This window comes from Sceloporus undulatus, chromosome 4, assembly GCF_019175285.1.
Source record: "Sceloporus undulatus isolate JIND9_A2432 ecotype Alabama chromosome 4, SceUnd_v1.1, whole genome shotgun sequence".
In the NCBI taxonomy this organism is placed as follows: domain Eukaryota; kingdom Metazoa; phylum Chordata; class Lepidosauria; order Squamata; family Phrynosomatidae; genus Sceloporus; species Sceloporus undulatus.
The window spans coordinates 249,079,046-249,104,190 of record NC_056525.1 but is presented as its reverse complement, the minus strand read 5'-3'; the positions used below and the strand labels follow the sequence as shown (position 1 = coordinate 249,104,190).

Sequence of the window (25,145 nt, the reverse complement as noted above, 5' to 3'; positions counted from 1 at the left end):
CTATGGAATCCTGGGATTTGTAGTTTTACAAGGTCTTTAGCCTTCTCTGCCAAAGAGTGTTGATGCTGTACCAAACTATCAATTCCAGGATTCTGTAAGATGGAGCCATGGAAGTTAAACGTGTGGTCAAACTGCATTATTTCTACAGTGCAAATGCACACCTTGCGTTATCATTGGTCTGAATCGAAATGTTAGTCCCAGTTGGAGGAGATCCATTGTATCAGTAGGATTTACCTATGTATTGTCTCACCATCCAACAGTGGATTCAACTGGTCTACTTTAATTTGGGACTAACCATCGTGTCCTATGCACTCCCTACTTGTCCACTATTGATAAGAGGGCTCCTGAATTTAATGGAACTGAAAACCTTATTTCTTTCAACTGCTTCTCTGCATGGATACAGGTAGATGGCCAGTCTTGACATTTCCCAGCACATGTTTCTTATCTCTCTCAGACCCAACTGTGCACCTCCCACATTTTATAGTGCTCTAGGCACAGGGGAGAGAAGGGATAAGGCATTGGGATGGAGGAATTCAGAGAGGGTGCCCTCCGGCTGACATGTGCCCCTACACTTTCCATTGCATGCAAGTTGGTGGTGTGTGTGTGAGGAGACTCACTCTCTTCATCAAAGGGCACCGGGCGACAGTACACAACCAGCTCTGAGAGCTCCAGGGCAATCTTCTTCCTCCGCTCCATGATCTTTCCTTCTTGCATCTACACAAGACACATAAGGGAAAAGGTCAGAAGGAAACCTGACAGCATCTGGTCTCTCTTCCAGAATCTCACACAGCCCCAGCATAGGAATACCAATGAAGTCCTCTTATTTTATTTATTTCATTTTTATGCCACCTCTCTTCCAGAAAGGGACCCAAGGAGGCTCAGAGAGAAAACCATTTTAAAAAATACAGTGGGTTTATGTATGTATGGGTTTATATTTTTAAGTATTAAGTGTGTTGATTTTAAAATTTAATAAACATATTATTTTAAAAAATACAGTGGGCCCTTGGTCCCAAGGCACCCCCCCCCCCCCCCCCCCCCCCCCCCCACCCCTGGATGCTCAAGTCCCATTACATACAGTGGCATAGTAAACAGTGTCCCTTATATATAAAACAGCAAAATCAAGGTTTGCTTTGGGTAATTTATATTTTTTAAAAATAGTTTCAAACTGTGGATAGTTGAATCTGTGGATAAAGAATTCATGGATACAGAGGGACGACTGTATTGGATATTATGGTCGTAGATGTTGCTCACAGATTTTCATCACTGCTGGATCTCACCATTCTCCATTTTCGCACATTCATGCATGAATGAAAGGCATGAAAGAGTCTGATGGGAATAGTCAAATCATTCTCTGTGCTGTCCATCACAATGTACAACTAGACCAGGCTCTGCACCTAAACCAGTGAAGGCCAATTCAATGCCAGGACAGACCAGGCCATTCTGAGGACAGCTGTGGCTAAAGAATCTGAAACCTTTTCTCCAGCACAGTGGGCTCATGTGTCCCTAACGTGGGGCCTGCAAAGCCTGGAGGTTTGCAAACAGTACACTGAGCATCCAAATGCTAGTCTGCAAAGTGATTATCTCTGAATAAAGCAAATAGACATGAGGGCTGCTGCAACACTGCAGAAATAAAGAAGTTTGACACCACTTTAACTGACACAACTCAGTGCTATGGAATTCTGGGATTGGTAGTTTTATGAGATATTTAGCCTTCCTTGTAAGAGAGCTCTGATGCCCCACCGAAGTACAAATCCCAGAATTTCATAACACTAAGCTATGGAAGTTAAAGTGGTGTTAAACTGTTTTATTTCTGCAATGTGGCAGCAGCCCCAAAAGAAAACAGTATCCCATCATGAATGGAAATATCCTTCCTAGAGCAGAATGGCCGATACATTACACATATAATCGGAGCACAGAAAACTATTGATTTGACTTGCAAAGATAAGAGCCTTCATAATCCTTTCCTCCATTTCCTTTTTGCTGTCTCCTTTCTTTTCTGTCCATCAACCGCTAGCAAACTACTTGCGTGTCCTTAAGGAAACCCACACACATATATATGAATATGCCAACCACTGCAAGACTTGGGGGACTCCCCATCCTATGTCCAACCAGAACACTCTTCTAGGGACTCACCCGGGCGTCTGCGTTCTGTGTGGCCTCTCGGATCTTGGCCACCCAGTCACTGAGCTCCTCCTGGGTGTCGGTGGCAACGTCCAGCGACTGGGATGGGTGGGTCATCTGCTGGGAATGGATGGTGAAGACAAATGGTTTGGAGCTCCTCCCGTCTTTGGAGATAACTACAAGGACACCAGAGGGGGGCGGCTTTACTTGAAAAGGCTCCCACTGTAGGATTCCTCCGAGGAGCAAGCTGGTGACATGACTGTTCCTGCTCTCCAGGTGATGGGTCAGGGAAGGGATGGGGCGCATGGCATTGTGGCAGGGGGCTTTGTCTATGGAGAACATCCCTCCTTAAGGAGAGGAAGTCTCAGAGGACCCTATCTCCACAGATGCAACACCAGAAAGGGTTCCTGCGTGTTTTGTGGGGCAGTGTGTCTATGTGTCAACAAGTCACCTGTCAACTTCTGGTTACTCGATTAATTTCCTGTTTGGATTAGGCAAGATTTCCTCAGAGATGGTTTTGCCAGTTCCTTCCTCTGCAATATAGCCTACACCACCTGGTATCCATTAGCGGTCTCCCATCCTAGTATTAACCAGGGATGACTCTGCTTAGCTTCCAAGATCAGAAAAGATCTGGTGCCTTTGAGGCAGTTAGGCCTGTGTGTGTGTGTGTGTGTGCGCCTTTCGACTTCTGGTGACCCCACAGATTTCATCAGGTTTTCTAGGCAAGGAATCCTCAGAGGTGGTTTTGCCAGTTACATATAGTTTACAGCACTGGTAGTTTCCTATCCAAGTATTAACAAGAGCTGACTTTGCTTTGTTTCTAAGATCAGATGGGTTCTGACAGCGCATTTAGGCACAATTATACATGCTATGACTCCACTGTGGGATTTGGTGGAGTAGAAGAGGGAATTTTAGCAAGTGGTATACCATGCAGAAGGGATTATGGCAGGTGGCATACTAGTTATAGCTTGCATGACAAGCTGTTGTTGTGTGCCTTGGAGCCATTTCTCACTTATGGAGGCCCTAAAGTGAAGCTAGCATGAGTGGCAATATTTCTTCAGAGGGTATGATGACCTAAATCTCATTATTCACTGCAACCAGAATGGAGCCACTGAATCAATGCAAACTTGCTTAGTCAGCATTTATATGCATGCCATTGATTCAGGGGGTCTACTCCACAAGGAACTAACAAATGGATTTAGGCTGATTTTGTTTGTGCTTCCCAGGATATATCGGTCAGAATCATACACAGGTGTAAGTTGTGCTACCACATACACACTAATTTTTTGTGACAATGAAGAACAGATGCATCCAGCTGATGGTGGTGGCCATATAGTGCTACATGGAAAACCACCACAGAGATGCAATAATACTCTTAAGAGTTTGCACACTCCACATGGCTCTCTGCGCTGCACATTGTGTAATGAAGTGAGAGCTATGTACATTCACTGTTTCTCATAAACTGTGCTACGGTGATATTTAGTATGGAAATATTGTAGTGCTAGTGTAGAGTAACTCCGTTGGTGGACATTTATATTTACCTAAGGCTATGTAGGGTCTTGCCCTTAGTCTTTAGGGATTCAGGTGTTGCCCTCCCCTCCCAGAAGGTAAACAGGTAAAGCTAACTCCAGTGGCATCTTCTGTGGACACTCACCCACATGGCAGGACGGGACATCAATGAACCCTTTCAGGAAGTTGCCCAGGGGGCTGTTCTCTACAGACTGAAAGAGAGATAGAGAAAAGGACAGAGTAGAGATTGTTAAGAGGAAAACTAGAATGATGGGAGTTAACCAGCAAAACACTTCGCAAGAAAAATTCATATACTTAAGTAAGAGTTGTAACACCAATGTGGTATGCAGATGCTCCTAGGGTGCATCTGCACTGCAGAAACAATGCTGCCTCACACCACCTCAATCACTACGGCTCCATCTTACAGACTCCCGGGACCTGAAGTCTTGTGAGGGACCAGAACACTTGATTAGAAAAGGCTAAAGATCTTGAAAAACTACAAATCCCAGTATCCCACAGGATGGAGCCTTAGTATTTCAAATGGTGTCAAACTGCATCCCCTCCCCTCCAGCAATACCTTCCACCAAACTTTGCATCCAACGGAAGCCATTTGTCCACAGCAGAAGCTGTCACCACTGGCTCATGGACATGTGAATAGTGCACCAGGGCAACAGACATCTGCTCATACACAGCATTTCCTTGTTGTTGTGTGCCTTCGTTCCCAACTGGTAGCAATCTCAAGGCAAAAGTACCATGGGGTTTTCTCTGCAAGATTTCTTCAGAGTGGGTTTGTCTTTGCCTTCCTCTGAGGCTGAGAGAGTGAGACTTGCCCAAGAGCACCCAGTGGGTTTCTGTGGCCAAATGGGGATTTGAACTCTGGTCTCCAGAGTCACAGTTCAATGCTCAAACAACTACATCATGCTGGCTCTTAGAATGTTTCCAATCCAATTAGCATTCCCTGCCTGGGAAAGAACAGCCCATGTTTATGTGCCATTCACACACTCTCCCCAGTGCAACGGAGATTTCACAAAAGAATCGTAGAATCATAAGAGTTGGAAGAGACCACAAGGGTCATCCAACCAGCCCCCTTCTGCCATGCAGGAACACTAATCAAAGCACTCCTGACAGATGGCCATCCAGCCTCCACTTAAAAACTTCCAAAGAAGGAGTCCACCACACTCTGCCCAACCATCATGTGATTACATGAGTGTAGATTTATTCAACATAGATTTATAATATACACTTGACAAGAGTGAGCATCCTTCCAAAGTATGAAACATTTCAGAAGGTAATGCAGACTAACAAAGGCACAGCACCCTAAACTCAGCCCACCAGCCAGCTCCAATAAAGAGACAAGTTCCAGCACCAGATATCCATTTGATGCAGACATTATTCTGCACACATTCTTTCCCTCTTGGAGGAGAAGCCTCTCAAGAAAATCAAGGAACAAAATTTCTGTGAGAATGACTTTGGTCTATCAGATAATTCAGAGCAACTGCACAAGTGGAAAGAATAGCACTTAAGCTGTATTTTTTTAAAAAAACAACAGTTTAAAGTTAAACTACTGTAGCCAATATGAACCCAACATTTTTCACAAGTAAAATCCAGAGCAGAATACATTTTTGTTTGTGTTCCTGCTGGTCCCACCTACAACACCAGCATCTGATATATGTGTGTGTGTGGATAAGGATTTAAACTCACAGCTTCATCCTGCTCTGCCACGGAAATGTTCATGATCTCCTCAACATAGTTGGCAGGGAACCAAAGCTGCTTCTTGCCCCCGTAGTCTCCGCGCCACCTGGAAGTGGTAACAGCAACAAGGCAAGCAGACTGACTTGGGGAGCATTAGGGGAGTCAACACTGCATGCAATGGTAGGGAACAGCTGGGATAGGAGAACAGGAAAGGAGCTGTTAAAAACAGCGTATCTTATCAGCAACACATGCACAGAGATGGATTGTAATCCTATTGGTGACTCGCACCAGTTACACAGAGTGAGGCCTTTTGTTGGCTTCTGTAAGGAGGTCTCCTAGACTTTCTTATGGAAGCATCCCCATCTCTCCCTGAGTTGCATAAGTCTGCAGTACTTCCAGATAGAAGGGTGAGCACAACTCCATCTTCCCTTTGCCAATCTGGATAAATTACTTCAACCCTCAAGCCCTTTGGTGCAGGTGAGACATTGTATTTTCTGCAATTTTCTGGAAGAGAACTTAAAATCATGGTTCCACACATTCTGTATCACCATGGTGCCCTCCAGATAAGCTGTACTACTAGTTCCAGAATTGCTACCCAGTTGGAGGCCAGCAACAGTCCACCTTATAGTCAAAATCTTTCCCTAACATGGATTTCACTGAAGTCCCTTGCAATGTATATTAACGGATTCCTGTTTCTAGTTCCCATTCCCTTCACTGCTTCTTGTTCTTGTTTTAATGCTTTCCATTAAATGCTGCAATAGCACCACTGAGAAAGGGCCTCTTGAATGACATCACAGATCAAATTCTATCCCCGGTGCAGAGGGGTGTGAGCCTGCATTAAGAAATATAGCAGGGGTGGGGTGAGGATATAGATTGCCATCCACAAACAAATAACCTTATCAGGTCATCGTGCTTTCCTGACTCCAGTATTGAAACATACAAGAGCCACTTGACATATGCTGCTTTCTGTGTAAGCGCACATATCCACATGGCAAGTGCACATAGGTACCGATAGCACAGAAGAGCCAAGTCTGACTACCTTAGCTCCTACTTAAGGATGGCTTCCTGAGACTGCCTTCCTCAAAATTCAGGAAGACTCACCATCCTCCATCCTGCTTGTCAACATTATGAATAATGGCTTGTTTGCAGAAGGACAGTTCATCTTCCCGCTGCGCTTTGTAGTCATACAAGGCCTTCACTGTACACTACAAAGAAAAGGAGACATTGCCATAAGGTTTGTGCTAGAAATAACACCGTTAAAATTAAGTGTTAAGGGAACCACAGTCTATGCACTGGAAAAAAAACCAACTTTTGTTTAGATAAATGACACAGATGTGTTAGTCTGTTTCAGTAAAAATAATAATAATAATAATAATAATAATTTTTTTTATTTATATACCGCTATTCCAGAGATCATAGCGGTGAACAGCAAGTAAGCTAATTTGCAAGTAAGCTAATTAAAATGATATAAAGGAATCAGGTAGCACTTTGGAGACTAACTGAGAAATAAAAGTTTCCAGTCCATGAAAGCTTATGCTATAATGCCTTTTTCTTAAGTTAGTGTCCAAGGTACTACAGGATTCCCTCATCTCTTTTTTGTGCAGACTAAGCTTGCCAAATCTTGCTTGCTCTGCTTAATTTCTTCTACTTTGGGATGCTTATTTTCTGAAGGACTGGCTAATGGGAGGAAGGAGAACACGGAGATCACAAACAGCATGACAGTCACAATATGGGACACAGAATAGTAGAATCATAGAATCCTAGAGTTAGAAGAGACCTGAAGGGCCATCCAGTCCAACCTGCCATGCAGGAAGCTTTTTTAACATAATTGGCTGTTCTTTCCATGTTATTACTGCCTCTGGTACCAAGTTTTTTGTTGAAGAGGTAATGTGCAGGAACACATCGACACATTAACTGAGGGATACCTGTATCTCACAGGAGCCACGGGGAGCAGAGTATTGGCAAGAATAGGGTGTAGGCTTTGTTGTTGCCGTGTGCCTTCACGTTATTTCCAACTTATGGAGACCCTTTGGCGGATTTTTCTGGGGCTGAGAGAATGTGACTCACCCAGTGGGTTTCCATGGCCAAGTGGGGAATCAAACCCTGTTCTCCAGGGTTATAGTCCAATGCTCAAACCACTATACTATACTGGCTTACCCCTTGTTAAAAAGAGAAATGTCCAGGTAGACAGTGAAGGTGCTGCAGCTCCAGAGGCTGCTGGAAATAATGTCCCCTGTCTCTTCATCCGGAAAAGAGGGGAAACAGCTTTTTTCAGTGTAGCTGATTTTACCTGCTCCCTTGATGTTTCCATAATTTCTTTTCAAACATAACATAGAGGTGGGATATGCAATTTTAAAAGAATAAACATAAATAATACAGGAGACACAGCGTCATTTAGGTCCCGCTCACTTACCCTGGCCATGGGCATCTTGTTGGCCTCCACATAAAAGTGAGGGGTGCGCACCTCATACAAAGCTCCATAGTCTAATTCCTGCAAAGAAATGGAGGCCTGTTAACAGCATCTTCTCATGCTTGAAATAAGAGTGAATGTATTCAGTGGTAATAGTGTATACTGAGTCTAATCTAAGGCTAGAATCCTCTTGCGACTTACCACAAATAATTGGGGAATGTCGCAGTGTCAGAATACTTTTTTAAGGTTGAGGAAGGTGGTATCCAATGCTGCCTATGCCATGATTTTGCCAGGTTGTGCACCAGCTGCCAGATGGAGACTGGGAGCAGCTCTGCCTTCCCTCTTGCTGCAGCCCAGCTGGCTGCCTCTGCCCTTAGCTGCACTGGCCCCCCTTCACTTTTTGTCCTGTGCATGATACTTTAAAGAGGGATCTAAGAAAAAGTCAGGTCCCTGCCTTAAGGGCTTTACAATTAGGGAGGGAGGCATCAAAGGCTGGAGAGGCCAAATTCACCAGGTGAGAAAGTGAGAGAACACAGAATTTGGAAAAGTCACTTTTTTGGACTACAACTCCCAGAATCCTGCAGCCAATTTAGGGATTCCCCTAGTCTGACTGAAGGATTCCAGGAACTGCAGTAAAAAACAATATTTCCAAGCTCTGAATATAACTGTTTACATTTCATTTCTGTGGAGCAAGGGATCTTTCCTTTGCTTCAGAGGAGCATGATCCAGACATTGGCGTGTGCATTAATATAATCTGCCCTTCAACAGCCCAAGATACTGGATGTATCCACACTGCACAGTTATCCTGCTCTGACCCAATTTTAACATTCTTGATTCCATCCTGAGATTTGTAGTTTGCTCCTAGAGAGCACTAGTACTTTGCTTTAGAAAAAGAACAACAGAGAAGAGCAATAATGAATTTTAGATCCTTCCTTAACAAAGTCTAAGCTTCCCTAGCATTGAGCCATAGCATTTAAGGTGGGAATGCACTGCAGTGTGGATGTACTCACTGACTTTCCATTGCTGCAAGTTTGTGCACAAATATGTTTATTGAAATTGCTCTTTTTATCTGTTGTATTTCTCACTCTCACCCTTTCATAACAGAGGACATGGGGAGGTATGTTCGTACCAGAATGTTTGGCAGCAACCAGAGACTGATTCCAGCAGTTGTGCTCTGGCAGCAATAGTCTCAGCCTCAGGGTACTTTGCTTTATTCCTCCTGAACTTTCCCAAGTTTTGGGAGGAAGACAAGAAGAAGCAAACAACATCCTGGCTGTAAAACAACACTGACTCACCGCCGTGCCCATCTTCTCAAGTGTCTCCTCATTGATGGGATAACGCAGCTTCATCTTCCGGTACAAGGGGTGTTTCTCATAGTAGCTGACCAGGTCCAGGAGACTCTCAAATTCTGCTGAGCTGCCCAACATGAAAAGCCGCCCCTCTTGCTGAATGCGGCAGTGCTTAATCTTGCCTTCTGCCCTGCATGCAGCCAACACGCAGCCCAGGAAAAAACAACAACACCCCATTAAAACCGATCCTAAACCACCAATGCTCAGGCAAGAAGCAGCAGGTTTAAATGAAAAGATTTATCGCATTACAAAAGTAAGCTGTGATAGCAACATAGCAACAGCAAGTACATTTCTATAATTTTTGTGGGTTTTTCGGGTTATGTGGCCATGTTCTAGAATATTTTCTACCTGATGTTTCACCAGCATCTGTGGCTGGCATCTTCATTTCTATACTGCTTACCAGTGCACTTAAGCACTCCCTAAGTGGTTTACAGTATGTAAGCTCATTGCTCCCATCAATCTGGGTACTCAGTTTAGTCACTTCAGAAGGATGCCAGGCTGAGTTAACCCTGAGCCCCTGGCTGGTATTGAACTCACAACTTTGTGGTTTGTGAGTGAGTGGCCACAGTACAAGCATTTAACCTTTGTGCCACCAGGGTGATAGAAAAGTGGCTTTCTGCTTACCTCTCTATGCACGCTTGAAGCACTTCTATATTATTTCCCAAGAGAGACAGTCATAAAAGCTTGCCTTTTCTTGAGCTGGAAAAATCTGTTTGGCGAAAAGCACACTTTTATGACTGTCTCCCTCTAGAAGGAGAACAGAAGTGCTACGATGTCATATGGAGAGGTAAGCAGAAAGCTTCTTCTCTATTGCTGTGTCTCAGGTTACTTTTGTAATGCAATAAGGCTTTCAGATTCTTATTAAAACTGTTGACATACACTGCTCCAATCAAACATTTGCTTCACACACCCCTCTCCTGTTTGCTACTGGAGCAACAAGCAGTTTAGGCTATTATAAGGCTTTCTTGCATTTATCTATGTCACTTTTTTCATGGGTGGCTGAGCTAGTGACACCATTGTTTTCTGATGATTCAATATATACAAACTTTGTTTCATGCACAAAATTATTTAAACGATTTGGTTCAAAATTACTTTCAGGCTATGTGCATAAGGCATACAGTCAGCTCTCAAGTATCAGCAGGCTAACCATCTGTGGATGGCCCTGCCTCATTATTGTCAATTGTGGCGTTTGAATGCATTTGTGCTGACGTGGGCACACACACACCAGCGTCCACTGACACTAATGTGACTTCAGGTCCCATGATATTTGCTATCTGCAGGGGGCCCAGAACCGAACCTCCAGCAATACATAGGGCCAACTGTATATGAAACATAAATCAATTTTGTGTTTAGACTTGGATCCTATTTCCAAGATATCTTATTATGTATGCATATGCAAATACAAATTCCAAAATCCCCAAAAAACCTGAAATGGAAAATATGTTCCCAAGCATTTCAGATAAGACAATTTTTATGCTGTATTTTCACTATTCTGAGGGCAATTTGTAATAAGAAACATAAAAAGTTTGTGGGAGGATGATTTTGATCAGAGAGGTGATGAGAGGAGAGGGACACATCAGACCTCTCTGTGTGGGGACTGGAAGTTGCTGGTATTGGGATGCTTAGAGACCATTTTCTCCGCTGAGCCCATAAGAATGCAGAGACTCACCGAAAAGAGATGGCGTAAGAGTTAGGCTCGCTGCGCTTCCGCACTAGGAAGGCTCCATCCCGGGGCACGCGCATTAGCATGTGCTCAGCCTGCAGGCGGGTCAGGTTAGCATGGTACCACCTGGTGGGGAGAGAAGATTCGGTTAGCTTGAGATCCTCCAAATGCTTTGGACTTCAATGCCCAGAATTCCTGACTATTGACCATGCTGGCTGGGACTTCTGGGAGCTGAAGTCCAAGAACCTGGAAGACCAAAGTTTGGGAATCACTGCTCTAACCAGTGAATTATTAAACATCTGTTCCTAAGACCTATAGTGGCCTCAGCCCTGTTTGCTGAACCGTTCACATACAAGGCACACACTTCACCAGGTTCCAGCACACCAGTTACTGCCGAAGTTGGGAAGTTTACATCTCCCGGGGAAGAAAAGAGGGCAAGAGAGTGGAAGGAAAGGAGGAGGACTGGGATTTCTTACTCCTTGCTCTCGTGGGCATTGGGCTGGGGCACAGGGTCTGTCAGTCGCATCTCGAACTCATTGCAGCGCAGTGGCACCTCCCGGTAGTGGCAGATGAGGTTGTAGAGACTGTCAAAGACTAGGTTGTCTGTCAGATAGAACTTGGTGGCTCCGGCTTCTTGCCGAGAGTGGATGCGGCAGTGCTGAACGCGACCAGAACGCCTGCAAAGGAAGGCCACAGGAAAGATAGTTGGGACAAAAACAAATCTTTGACTTTAACCAAAGCCAATCAACCAAACAAAAACACACAACTCAAGTATAGGCTAAACCTAGGGCCCAAGTTTGGGATCCAAACATGTTAGAAGCTGGGAAAAATCAGTGGGCACTGGGACCCTCCTTTGCAAGTCAGGAAAGGCACAAGGGGCTGTGCTTATTGCCCAGGCAGCTATTCTGGAACTACAACAGTTTCTTGTCTAGGCCCTGGATTGCACCAAGACTGCTTTTTTAAAAAGGCCGCAGTCTTGCAATCCATCACAACATGCAAACTGTTGCTTGTACCCTTTGTGAAATGTGTTGGCTTATATTTTTCAGTGGCTTTGAGAAAATGATTACCAGTCATTGGTACACAGCAGGGACAAACAACATTCATTTCTGCAGCCCCTAAGAGTGCCTTGCTCCTACTGCAGAAAGTAAAACTGCAGTTTGATAACATCTGGGGGCCCACACGATTCCCACCCCGGCACTCTGGCCAGAATTCTATCAGTAGTCCCATCTACAGTAAACCCAAGGAGTCAACACTTCTGTGGAACTAATTGATTCAATGGATCTAATCAAGTTTAGATGAACTAAGGGAGCCCTGGGGTTTCTGATAGCATAGAGTTTAGCATGCCTTCCTTGCCCACAGCCTACCAGAAAGAGAGGGTGTAGTCGCCCACAAAGGTCTCACTCTCCCGTACGAGGAAAGTGCCGTCCTTGCCCCCGGTCTCCGTGCAATACTCATGCAGCAGCTTCTCTGCAATCTGACGCCCATCACGGCCTCCACCCAGTTTGCCGTGGAACCATTTCTCACTGAAGTGCAGTTCGTTGTTGTTCAATTCCTAAAAAAACCCAAAAAAAACCCCACACACACCAGGAGAGAGAAAGACCATGCAATGCGTTAAAGTGTGAAAAAGAGAGAAAGAAGGACAGTTGTTGGTTCCATTCCAACATCCTCTCAGTGTAACATATCCACATGTAGACCTATTCTACACTGAGCTATATACTCAACTTCTGATGTACAGTACTGTACTTAAAATCCCCTGAAGCCACCCCAGAGAACCATCCATATGTCATAAAGAGCAGGCTGGCTTGGAGAAGCTACGTCCCCACAGCCAGACGCAAAATGATGATATCAGTGTTGAGATCCACTGGGGTCTTCCAGGGGTCTCAGTGCTGCTGTGATTATTTCATGTCCAGCTTTGAGGCTGCAACCAAATGCTTCCCTGAGCCTCCCTGCTTGCTGTAATGAGCGACTATGCACCAGAAAGTCTCAAGATCAAATCTCACCCTTGCTATAGGTTTGTCAGTTGGTCTTTGGAGAGTCATTATCTCAAGACCTTTATTCCCTTCTCTTCATCTGCAAAGTTGATAGTACAGTCGGCCCTTCTATTCATGGATTTTTTTATACACGGATTCAAGCATCCACAATTTGAAAATGTTCAAAAAAAGTATAAATTTTAAATATCAAACCTTGATTTTCCATTTTTATAAGGGACACCATTTTGCTATGTCATTATATTTAATGGGACTTGAGCATCTACAGATTCTGTTATCCATGGGGGATCTTGGAACCAAACCCTATAATAAGGGTCCACTGTAGTAACATTAGCCTGCTTTGCAGGGTTGTTGTAATGATAACTGAGATGAATAATCACAAACCAATGGGTGGAAATGCCAGATATGAAGACTGTAAATAAGCATGCTAAGTAGTTTTTGTGGGTTTTTCGGGCTATGTGGCCATGTTCTAGCAGAGTTTCTTTCTGACGTTTTGCCAGCATCAGTGGCTGGCATCTTCAGGCAATGCTTTGCCTGGAAAAATTGGGTGTAGCAAAGTAAGGACTCAGCAAATGCAAATGGGAAACCATTCAGAGTCAGGGGCTTTCCCAGCAGATAATTGATCACCAATTAGCAGACATTAATCCTCGTTTGCATTAGCCTCCCAGCCTGAGGCCAACCAACAGCACAGAACAAGACACATGCAAATCCCTCCTGCATTCCCAGGCTCACACAGGATATATATATATACACCCAACTTTTTCCAGGCAAAGCATTCTCTGAAGATGCCAGCCACAGATGCTGCTGGCGAAACGTCGAAGAAACTCTGCTGAGAACATGGCTACATAGCCCGAAAACCCACACAAAACTATGGATGCCAGCCATGGAAAGCCTTCGACTAAGCATGCTAATACTTTGGAAACTCAGATGCTACTTAGGTTGCATCTGCACTGCAGTATTAATGCAGTTTGACACTGCTTTAACTGCCACAGCTATGGAATTCTAGGAGTTTTAGTTTTGGTAGATTTTAGCCTCCTCTGTCAGAAGCTCTGGTGTCATAAAAATTTCTTCTTCTTTTTTTTTGATTTTTTTTAATTTTCCATTTAACATGCATAAAAAACAGCTATGCACATGATTCTACAGAGTTACATATATATCATATATACACTCTCCATATAATGTCTCAATTCTACTTCCTTCTTCTTCTTTCTTCTCCCTTTTCATGCTAACTTTTATTTAGTAGTCGGATTCGAAAATATTATTTCCAATTTTATATCCGTACCTCCGAATCATTACACTTAAATAAATTGTTGTATACAGATTTCATGTTCTATGACACATTGTCATAAAATTTTCAAATATTTGTAATTCGATTCCCTATGTACAAAGTTTTTTTTAAGTACCTTTTCAATGCCCACAGGCATTCAATCATCACGGGAAACAAGCCTTGTTTTTTTGTTACAGTGCTGGTGATTGTACAGAATTATATTATAACTTTACTGCTTCCCAGTTGGGAAAAAATGTGGGTGGCTTCCCCATCATCTCCAGAACCTAAAAATCTTTCTTCAAAGCAAAGCTCTCCTCCCTCTCCATGTGTCTCCCATCCCATAACAACAGCAGCAGCAGCAGCAACAACAACAACAACAACAACAACATGCACCTCTTTTGGTTCCGTCTCTTCCTCATCCTCATTGGACTGGTAGCGGGACGTCTCCTCAGAGTAATAGATCTTGTTGCTTGTCAGGACAAAATAGTGTGGGCTCCAGGTCTGTCAAGGGGAAACATGCATCAAAATAATGGAAGGTGGAAGGGACAGGTGTGGTGTGTGAGGAACAAGGCAAGGTATGTGTTGGACTGCGAGAGGATGCAAATAGCTAAAAACATAATACATTTATATACAGAATCCCAGAATTCCATCACAAAACAATTTTTCATGATGCTAATCTCTAAATAAAAAATGGAGATGTGTCGGGGTTTAGGGAGATCTCAAAGGGCTGTACCACCCAGTATATGTGCGCACACACATACACAATTCATTTTTCATGCCCCTGGATGTTTCCAGGATCTGTTGGGGCAAAGCAGTTTTAGTACATTTTGGTCCTTTCTGGGCCATTTTATGCCAGGATATATCAGGAGCCAGAAGTCAACTTTCCAAAATAAACATTCAACACTTTTTAAAGAAAATTTGCCCTCATCTCCAGGTTGTGCGACAAATAAATGAGTTCACATGTAATCCACAGGCACACTTTCCCCACACCTGCCCTAAACCCAATCATTAGGTAAGAAAAGAGAAACAGCTTCTTCGACTTGCTTTCCTTTGCCCAGCTTCTCCTCTTTCCCAATACTGCAAGATTTCAGCATGTCTGAAGCAGGGAGTTGGACACTCAGGGGCAAGCAAGCTGTGCCCCCCTTGCCCCATTTCTCTACCTCTTGCTCCCTCCCGCTTGGACTCCATTCCTAGCCCAAGGCCACTACCACTGTCTCATCAAGGAGGAGCGGATAGGATGGGAACCCACAGTTTAGGCAGCTGGGTACCCCAAATGTCTATCTAACCAAGGTCCCAGCTTGGCCCCAAAATTCTGTGATCACATCTAGATGAAAGCAAATTCTGGCGGCCTCCTCCCCCAATCTCCACCCCAACAGAAATGTATTAGACTGAGTCTGCCATGGGAGACTGGGGAGGTGGTGTTTCCAAAGGCTGACAATAGTGGGATATTCAAAGATACAACCGTGTTAGTCTGTAGAATCAGTACATAGAGAGATCTTGTAGCACCTTTGAGACTAATGGAAAGAAAGAAATTGACAGAATGAGCTTTCATAGACCAAATGCATCTGAGGAAGTAGACTGAAGTCTAGGAAAGCTCATGCTGCCAATTTCTTTTTTTTCTGTTAGTCTCAAAGGTGCTACAAGATCTCTCTACAAACAATGGGATATGGCCTCCAGGGCAAGAGGCAAAAGGCCTTTGGCTACTACCAAAAGCTCCTATCCATGTTTCGCCACCATCTCAGTTTCAGTTCATCTCCTTGGTGATGTAAAAAAAGAACAAAACAAAACCAGGGGTTTGTGTGAGTGTGTCTGTGTCTGTCTGCATGGAAATGGAAATGCAACTTTTTGGGGGACTTACATCTCCCAAGGCTGAGAACCGCAGTCCAAGAATTCTCCTAAGTTCTGTGTCTACTGAAGAATACTGGCAGCGTAGGACAACCTGCCACCCTTCTAAGTCAGGGGTGGGCAACTTTGGGGGATTCAGGGGCAAAGTTTCAGCTCCTAGGACCTTCTGAATCAACTGCTAAGAATGTCTCAAATCAAATAAACCAAAAAGAGAAGTGACTGGAAGTCCACCTCTTCTTTTGAAAAACAGGTATTTTTTTAAATTTTAGACAATAGAGGAAGGGAGCCTATTTGAAAAGTGACTTGGGATTCAGGAAAGGCAACTGCCCTGTTTAAAATTGGGGGGGGGGGGGTAGAGATGGCCCCTGGAGTGTGAGGTGGGATCAAGGGCTTCGGAAGCGGCCCAGTGGCCCACATGTGTCTCTAGGGCCACACTCCGCCCCCCCTGGTCTAATGCTTAGATTCCACAGGGACAGAGCGAGAGCCTCACGTGGTCAATGGGGTCCTCAAGGTAAAGGATGCCGTTCTTGATGGAGTTGCTGATGTCGTTCTCGGAGTAGCTGGCCATGGTGACTTCTTCATAAAGGTTCCCTTCAACCAGCTTCTTGTGCTGAGGATGGAAAAGAGAGTCACTTGAAGGGAAGCGGCAGAGTGTTCCACCCCAAAATAACTTCTTGTGTTGCTACTCCCTAAATCAAATGTGGGGAACTGGCAAGGGTTAGAAGGACCAGCTGGGACAGAAGCCTTCTGTCCTAGCATTCATGAGGATACCAGTCTTTTGGTTTAAGCAAGGCCTTTACCATACAAGCCCTGCTCTTGCAGCAATTGCCTCAGTTTTTTTAAAATATAGTGCTTTCACAGCAGCCATTACGGCAACTTTTCCAAGCATGCAACTGGGGCTGCTGCCCCCATTGCACTCGCTTCCTGGCTCTCCCTGAATCCTACTTCCCTGCCTCCATTTCTGTTCTCTTTTTCCCAGAAGATGAGGACCTTTTTATATAAACAGGCCTTCTGCTTTTAATTGTTTCTGGTCCACTTCCAATCCCAATGTGGCGTAAGAAGCAGGTACTTCAAGGAGTCCAACCCCCTGCTCTGTCCAAACCCATCTCTGAGCACTGAGTTGGACCTGATGGCCCCTTCCAACTCTATTCTATAAGTACAGTGGGCCCTTCAGCTCCACATGCTTTTGATCTGCTAATTCAATTGCCTGGGGATCATCATGCCTTGTATTATTAAATGGTGGTGATGTGAATGTGGACACACTGAAGAGTGTGCATTCTTAATGACACCATTTAATAATATGAGGCGTGATCATCCACATTTTTTGGCACTGATTGGGTATCCCAGAACCGAACCCTCGCAGATCTGAAGAGTCCAGTGTACTACTCCTCTACAGCACTCTGCCCATACACTGCAGTCATTTCTTGACTCTCTCCTCCATGTTCCCCTGCTAGCAAACAAGAGCAGTTTAAAACATGCCTCTCCAACTGTGCAGTCTCTATGCAAGGAGGTGCACTCAGTATGTCTGCTGTTCTCTTTTTGGGGCCAGGCAGTGGGAGCTGGTGGCTTCGCTTTCAAGGGGGCAATGAATTGTCTGAATTTTAAAAGAACTACCTAACACATAATTTTTAGACACCAGAACTACATTTTCTTGGGAATACGAAGGGTGTGTGTCAATAACAGGCCAGCAGACATTAATAATAGGAGCTGGTATGCTGACAGATGTATAATATATTTCACGTACCACTCCAAAAAGGGAGTGGGTAGTGGAAGCAAGGGTAATAAGTCAGAATAGGAGGGGAAAAGGGAGAGAGGCAAAGGGGGTGTGGGTTGTATGCTGTGTAATTTTATTTAGTGTGGGTAATAATGCAATTGGAGGGTGGGACAACCAATGGGGGATGAGGGAGAGCACAGGATGATTCTGAGACAGAAGCCAGAATGTTCCCCTACCTTAATGAGTATCTTCTTCTTGAGCTGGGCAGGGGAAGGCAGCTGGTCAGCATTGATGTCTACTGGCTTGGTAAGCAGCATGTCTCCAAAGACTTTCTTGAAATGGGATGCCATATTCCTCTGTTGGACGATGCTGCAGTGGTCCTCAATAGAGAGAATGATAGGAAACCTAGAGGTGGGAAACATCAGGGAATCACATCCAGGCATGCTGGAGACTCATGTGTGCTGGAGTTACTGGCTGATAGATGGATCAGTAGAGCATCATCCACTGCTGTGCCACTTTACAGCAGGGACAGGCCTTGGGGTTGCACTTGGTCTCCAAGTGTGTGTACTCCACAATCCCTGAGTACATTTTTTCTGACAGAAACAGGTAGAGGTGAACTGCTTCTCTTGGATGCTGCTTTGTCGTTGCCATTCTTGCTGTGGGCCATCAAGCCAACTCCAACTGATAATGACCCTATCCTAAGGTTTTCTTGGCAAAATATCTTCAGAGGAATTTTGCCTTTGCCTTCCTCTTAAGCTGAGAGCGCATAAATTGGCAAGGTCACCCAGTGAGTTTCCATGACTGAGCAGAGATTTAAACGATGGTCTCTTTGGCTAGCATTCTGTTAGTGGCAAATGCAGATATAGTATAAGTTCACCTTACATCTGCATGTGTGTGTGTATTGTGGAGATTGGTATTCTGCCCTCCACAACAACCAAATCTCCCCCCAAGTCTCCTTTTTGCTGCAGCAGCCATTCCTCAGCTAGTGGAGAGTGTGGGGCACTGAACAAGTGTCTGGCTTTGCCCCATAGCCTGATGCAGACCAGTGACACCTCCCACTGACACCTCCCCATGCAAATCTTGGTGGAAGATGCCATAAGTCTATGTCTGACTATGGGGTATAGTCAGATGCATCTGTAATCTCCTTCTTCAATAACCACAGAATGGCCACTCAGGAAGGCTACTGCAGCAAAAAAGTCCTGGGAGTGGAGAGTAGAGAGTCTTGCTTGCAAAACTCTTACACTGTGCTGGCAATGCAGGAATATGGCCCCAAAGATCTAGTCCAACACTGAACTGCTATACCATGTTGGTTGGCTCTCATGTTATGTGCCTCAAGCCAATTCTGACTTATGGCAACTCTATCGTACAGTTTTCTTGGTAAGACTTCTCCTCCTCTTGGGCTGAGAGGATATGATTTGCCCAAGGTCACCCAGTGGCTAGGGTTGGGAAAGGGGGGATTTGAATCCTGGTCTCTTGCAGTCCTAGTCCAACACTCAAATCACTACCATTATGTTGGCTATGACTGGAAACTTCTAAGAATGCCAATTGACTTTTGAAATAGGTTGCAAGCCCTTCCCTCTGCATTGTTTGGCATTTAAAAATACCAATTTTAAAAAACAGAAGTGGACTTCCAACTACTTCTGTTTTGCTGTTTGTGTTTTTGTCAAGCTATGTAGTCCCCAGATTGTCTTGGGCAAAATACAGGCACTGCAACCACCACTGTTGCCCACACTTGCTTTACAAGAGAAAACCCTTCTGCCCCAAGGTGCTTACAGTCCTGTGGACTGATGCACTATCAAAAAGTTTTGTATGTCCACATGCAATACTCAGAGCAGGAGCTAGTTGGGATATAGCATGGACAGAAAGTATTGGTGTCTTGGAGCCACCCTCTTTTCGAGTATTTTGGCTTTAGGACAGATATCTTCTGTCTGGATGTTGTTTGAAACTGATGGAAAACACCCTTTTGAGATTCATCACTGATTCCACACAATACAGAACAATTTCCACATGGCTCAGGTAAGCAGTTTTGCACAGGTATGTTCTCACACACAGTGCTTGGGAAGAGACACCAAATGCTCCACTCACAAAAAAGCAGAGGAGGTACACCTTGGAATGGCTGGGGATGGGGGAGGAAGGCATTTTGTAAAGACTAACTGAAGTGGCAACACTTACTCGGAGGTGGTGAAGGCGTGCTCCTTGATGGTGTGCAGCACATCCAAGAATTTGATCTTGGATGTGAGTGTGTGGCCATGGTAGATGATTGGCAGGTCATCCGGACCGTCCCAGCAATCCACTGTGGGAAGAGAGGTTGAAGTACAGCATTTCACTGTTTTACAATGAAGAGGAACATGATTTTTAAAAGAGGACAACTGATTCCAAAATCTTTGAGTGACCCAAAAGAAGTTACTAATACATCAATGAGAAGATTTTTAAAAAAAATAATGTTATACAATTCGATTTGAATTATTACAGATGGTAAGAGGCACCCACGTCTTATTGTGTATGAGGGAATGTCTCTTCTTAAACAAATGCTAGCATTTGTTGTTGTTATATGCCAACAAGTTGGCTCTGATTTACGGCAATTGTATCAATGAGAAGCCCCCTAATATCTAGTTATTAAGAGCCCTGCTCAAGTCTTGCAAACTCAGGGCCATGGCTTTCTTTTTTGAGGTGCTTTTACTTCAGTTTAAGGCTTATATCATTTATTTATTTGTTTATTTATTTATTATCATCTAAAACTTTTACACACACATTACTATTGTTTACAGTCACATGCTGATTTTATGTAAATGAAATGAAGTATTTCTTTGATTAACTGCCTAAAAATGATACTGTTAGAAGCATTCTTGATTTGAGTTGCTGTCCGGAATAGAGATGTATGAATTGCTCACTCATTTGCTACAGAGAGACATTCACACAAGTAAACCATCTGCTGTTATTTTTCTGCAGAAAGCAAAGCAGAAAGGTTCACCCAAATCCCATGCGGAGCTCTGTTCTCAGATCTCAGATATGAAGGAGCTAGCTGTCATTATTCACTGGTGATGGAAAAGAACTCTGAACATGCTCAGGAGAAGCCTTCCCTTGTGATTATACTCCACTGGCCTTACAGAGTTTGTTTTAAGCCCTGAGCAGTGGCTTAAATTGAAACCTGGGCTACACAGTTAAAAAAAAGGACACTGCACAGAATGGCCCTGGCATTGTATGAAAAATCCCTTTTGTGTATCAGAAAAGAAAGGGGACTCAGGAAGCCAAAGGACAGACTCACATTCAATGCAGCGGCAGCCCATCCGGAGGCAGCGAGCGTAGGCTTCTAGAGAGGATTCGCTGGAGAACTGGTCTCCGGTGAGATAACTGTTAAGAGGAAGAAAGGGAAAGACATGTGTGGAGCTTTGGGTGTGGGACAGTTTCCTGAGAGGCTTACTATAAAAAACCAAACCAAAACAAGCCCCTAATGCATGAAGTCGAAGGCTTTCATGGCCGGCATCCATAGGTTTTGGGGGGTTTTCGGGCTATGTGGCCATGTTCTAGAAGAGTTTATTCCTGATGTTTTGCTGGCACCTGTGGCTGCCAGAGAATGCAGAGCATTCTTCCTACAGTGTAGATGCGCTCCAGTCATGGGGGAAATGACTGGTTGTCTGACTGACTCTGTGGCGCACGCAGCCTGTGCAAGAGTCCCACATGGATAGCTGTGGAGAGCTTCAAAAATCTTGAAATGATGAGAAAACTCAACACACAGTCCTGCTTAACATAACACAAGCCACTCCTGTTGCCACAGTCCACAGAATCCAAAAGTCCAAGGAAAACGCTTTCGTGTTCTGACCTCCGCTAACATAATGAAAGTACAACTATGGAAAAAAGCAGAACTCCCAACGCTAGATGACTGGTTATTGAAAGTATTGGATATGCAAGAAATGAGCAGTTAACTTTGTAGTTAAGTCATAAGGATACAGAGAAAACAGAAGAAGAAGGGTTTCCGATAACAGAATTTTGCAGAAAGCGATGGCAAGGAGAAAGAAAGTCAGAGAGTTAAGAAAGAGAAATATTATGATAAAACTAAAAAAACAAATAGTAATAAAAATGATGAATTGTGCCTAGGAAATCTTGATAAATATTTTGATTGGGGAAAACAAAGACAAAGAATGTATAATCAGTAGTGATAGGATTTATTGCCAAGAAAACTGTGGAGGTTTATATAGATATAGTGTAAATATTATATTGCTGAGGACATTATAAGAGTTGCAATATTTAGATTAAGTAATATAAGATTGTAGTAGAATTATAATGAGAAAATTTATGGTTGTAAGTGTGTATTAACAGAACAGAAGTGTTTGTATGTTATATTTAGAAAATAAAAATATTTTTAAAAACCCGGCTTACGTGTTATGAGAAGATGAGATCCAGTAGTAAGACAAGGGGTAATTCATTTCCTCGGGCGCCACCTGCTCATACTTGGAGTCCATGACCATGTTTTCCCTGGAGAACAGGAACGTCAGAAACTGTGGATGAAAGAAGACCCGAAATCCAGGTTTCAGTAGTTAAAACTCAGAAAACCTAACAGAAAAAGCTATAGATCCAGTCCTGTAATATTCATTGTCAGAACTAACCAGCAAACATTACGATTATTTAAGCAAACTATACATCATTTCAAATTATGTATAATTTAATTATGGTGGGCTTAATTCTTATTTGTTATAATTAACAAACCCATTTTCCCATACTGCCCTTTCTAACTTGTTAAGAGCCAGATACCCTTCAAAGAAATGGCCCTGAAAAGGCTTGGCTCATGCTTGCCTTGTCTGACATCACCATGTCTCTCCAAGAGCCTTTTCTACTATATAACCCATAACATCAACTTCCAAATATATTATGGCAGGACAGATGCATTTGCAATTCCTGACACGCATTTCGGAAACTGGGGGAACTAGGGCAAGGTGGGGAAATGAGAAGAGAAATCTCTCTGGCAGGTGAACAAAGAGGATGGCCAAATGTAATAATAATAATAACAATAATTATTTGTATCCCCCTGTATTGGATCAAGGTGGGTAACAACAAACATAAGAACGATAAAAATACAACACACAACAAGCCACAAGTAAAAACATAGCAAAACATATCAAATCCAATTGTAGACACAAAGCAGCCTCCCACACAAGTGCTACCTGCTCAGCTGCCAACTCAGCTGGGAATTGTGTGGGACTGGCCAAGTGTTCGAAATACCACCGGCAGTCAAATGCCAAAATGTGGCTTTTAAAAAAGGGAGATTGGAGAAATGGTGGACTTCCTGATGGCCATGTAGCACTTCCATTTTCAGAGGCAGCGTGCCTCTGAATGCCAACTGACAGGGGACAAAGACGGTGGGCGAAAGCCATTTCTTATTGCTTTCCTGGAGAAGAATGGAAAGCTTTGGACGAGACGGATCCCATCCTGGCTTGAGTCAGTGGGTTTCTTTTTATGTAATAACAGTAGCTCATTTTTGAAAAAAGGATTGCCACAACACAAACAGCAAAATGCAGTGGTTGCCTACACTGAGCACATGGATACCTCTGATTTGGAGGCATCGGTTCATGTAACATGTGAGGCAAGTGAACTATATTTGCAATAAGACATTCCCCCACCATACTACCCTGCCCCCCTTCCCAGTGATAGGGAGAGAAATGCCTCTAATATCTTCAAACTGATAACAGGGATAGAAAGGGCATTTTACAAGCCAAGGTAGGAAATTTCACAGGAATAATAAAAAGGTTGAGTTTGCCTTATGAGAAATGCTTGGGAACAGAAGTGTTTCGGAGCTGGGATGGGGGCAGATTTTGGAATACAAGTAGCATCGTAAGTACCTGTACTGCATTGGAGAGGCTGGTTAGATACAAAATTGTGGGAATCCAAGCGCCTCCAGCCATTTCACAGATTCTCACACCACTTTTCAGGCGTATCTCTAGCCAGCCTCACAACTCTCTCCAGCTTTGCAAATACTGTACATACTACTCTACTTGCATTCCAAAATCCAAATCCAAAACACTCCAAAATCAAAGCCTCAAAGCATCAGGTCAGCACTTAAAATGTTTGGGATGTTACAGCATTTCAGATTTTTGGATAAAGGATAATCAACATGTAATGATAATTATGAGGAGGAGGGGCTGTTGTGCTAAATACAGAATACATTTTTAATAAAAAAATCAAATTATATTTTTAAAGTGTCCTTCTGAGGTCCTGCAGGGGTCAATGTAGCCCCTCGACTCCCGACAGTTGTCCACCTCCACTGCAGTCAATGGAAAGGAGTGCTGGGCCACCAGATCACCCACCTCATCCAACTGGAAGAAGGGCTCCGTCATGTCACTGAAGGGATCCCGCAGGTAGTTGCACATGCACTCTCGGACTTTGGCAATGTCGCTTGCCCATGATTCCTACAGTGGGGAGAAGATAGAGTGAAGCGCTACAAGGAAGATCTATGCTCAGCCCATCAGCAATGGTAGTGAGATCAGAGTTTAGGCTGAGGGGTTGAATAGCTCCATGCTGAAAATAAATGCTGTGATTGCTTCAACTCAAGAAACTGAACCTTCGCTTTATGGCTGACGTGAGACTTCTATCATCCGTTTTGTTAATTTTGTCATCACTCTACCCTTCTGCAGGAAACCCCAGGCAGTTTAAAACAATGGCCTACCTACATTTTATCCTCACAATAACCCTGTGTAGTAGGTCTGGAGAGAATGTGACTGGCCCAAAGTCACCCAACATACATCTAGTCTGAAATAACATTTTAAACCAGGTCTCTCCATTCCTAATTTGGCATTTTAACCTCTATATAACACTGGCTCCCACAGCGCAGGCAGAATTCATATATCTCTGTATTAGCCTCACTACCTGCTCTCACATTCATCATGTTCTATCTCTAGTGCTGTACAGTGAAAGCCCCCACCCACATACGCTTTGAAAGAAGACATCAGATTTCCCACAACAAATCACCCAGAACAGCATATTTATTGTACTAAAAGTGATTTCACTGGAGATAGTTAAACAGAGCTTGTAAGGCTCTCAATGAATGATGCATTCTCCACTCTGCTGCATCCTCCAATACTAATTCAGCACTGAATAGTGGCATTTGACTAGATGACCTCTAATCCTGTGATTTATGAAAGCGCCGATGCTCAGAAAGCTCGATACACTGTTGGATCCCTGGTTCAGGTGCCATACCAACCACCTTCTGACTCCCAGTAGCAGTTCTCCCATGGATTCTTTCCAAGGAAGATTCCTTCTGTATATCAAGTTCCTCTGTATAGCAGGGGCTCTCCCAAACCTATCTTTCTGTCCAAATCAGCCAAACTGTTACTCTGCTATTTAGAAATACCTTCTGATCATGTTGCAGGAACTTCTGGAAGTCATACAGTGTGATCTGGCAGAGTTCTGGCCGGTCCACGTTTCTGAGAAGACAGTCAAAGAGAAAGCTTAGTGTCATAAAAATCTGCATGCATTTATCATGTCTATTACCATAGCATTTTCTTAAATCTGTGCACAGATTAGGATCAGACTGAAACAGAGAAGCAGGCATTAGATAATTAGCCAGTGATGATATATACAGAGTTATTATTACTG

The 25,145-nt window shown here is 43.7% G+C and overlaps 1 protein-coding gene across 3 annotated transcripts in view; it reads right to left on the bottom strand.

Annotated features, from left to right (window-relative positions):
* LOC121929490 (1-phosphatidylinositol 4,5-bisphosphate phosphodiesterase gamma-1-like) overlaps window positions 1–25,145 on the bottom strand; it is a 98,042-nt gene that overhangs the window by 17,312 nt on the left and 55,585 nt on the right. For all 3 annotated transcript variants that reach the window (XM_042465102.1, XM_042465103.1, XM_042465101.1), the window contains exons 9-26: window positions 24,901–24,973; window positions 23,858–23,959; window positions 21,936–22,054; window positions 20,824–20,909; window positions 19,731–19,851; window positions 17,795–17,963; window positions 16,335–16,454; window positions 14,393–14,500; window positions 12,109–12,296; window positions 11,221–11,421; window positions 10,751–10,870; window positions 9,028–9,211; window positions 7,736–7,813; window positions 6,424–6,527; window positions 5,332–5,428; window positions 3,776–3,842; window positions 2,134–2,297; window positions 618–714 (exon numbers count right to left, since the gene is read on the bottom strand). In XM_042465102.1, the coding sequence (XP_042321036.1) occupies window positions 618–714; window positions 2,134–2,297; window positions 3,776–3,842; window positions 5,332–5,428; window positions 6,424–6,527; window positions 7,736–7,813; window positions 9,028–9,211; window positions 10,751–10,870; window positions 11,221–11,421; window positions 12,109–12,296; window positions 14,393–14,500; window positions 16,335–16,454; window positions 17,795–17,963; window positions 19,731–19,851; window positions 20,824–20,909; window positions 21,936–22,054; window positions 23,858–23,959; window positions 24,901–24,973 (2,198 nt within the window). The remainder of the gene's footprint in view (window positions 1–617; window positions 715–2,133; window positions 2,298–3,775; window positions 3,843–5,331; window positions 5,429–6,423; window positions 6,528–7,735; window positions 7,814–9,027; window positions 9,212–10,750; window positions 10,871–11,220; window positions 11,422–12,108; window positions 12,297–14,392; window positions 14,501–16,334; window positions 16,455–17,794; window positions 17,964–19,730; window positions 19,852–20,823; window positions 20,910–21,935; window positions 22,055–23,857; window positions 23,960–24,900; window positions 24,974–25,145) is intronic.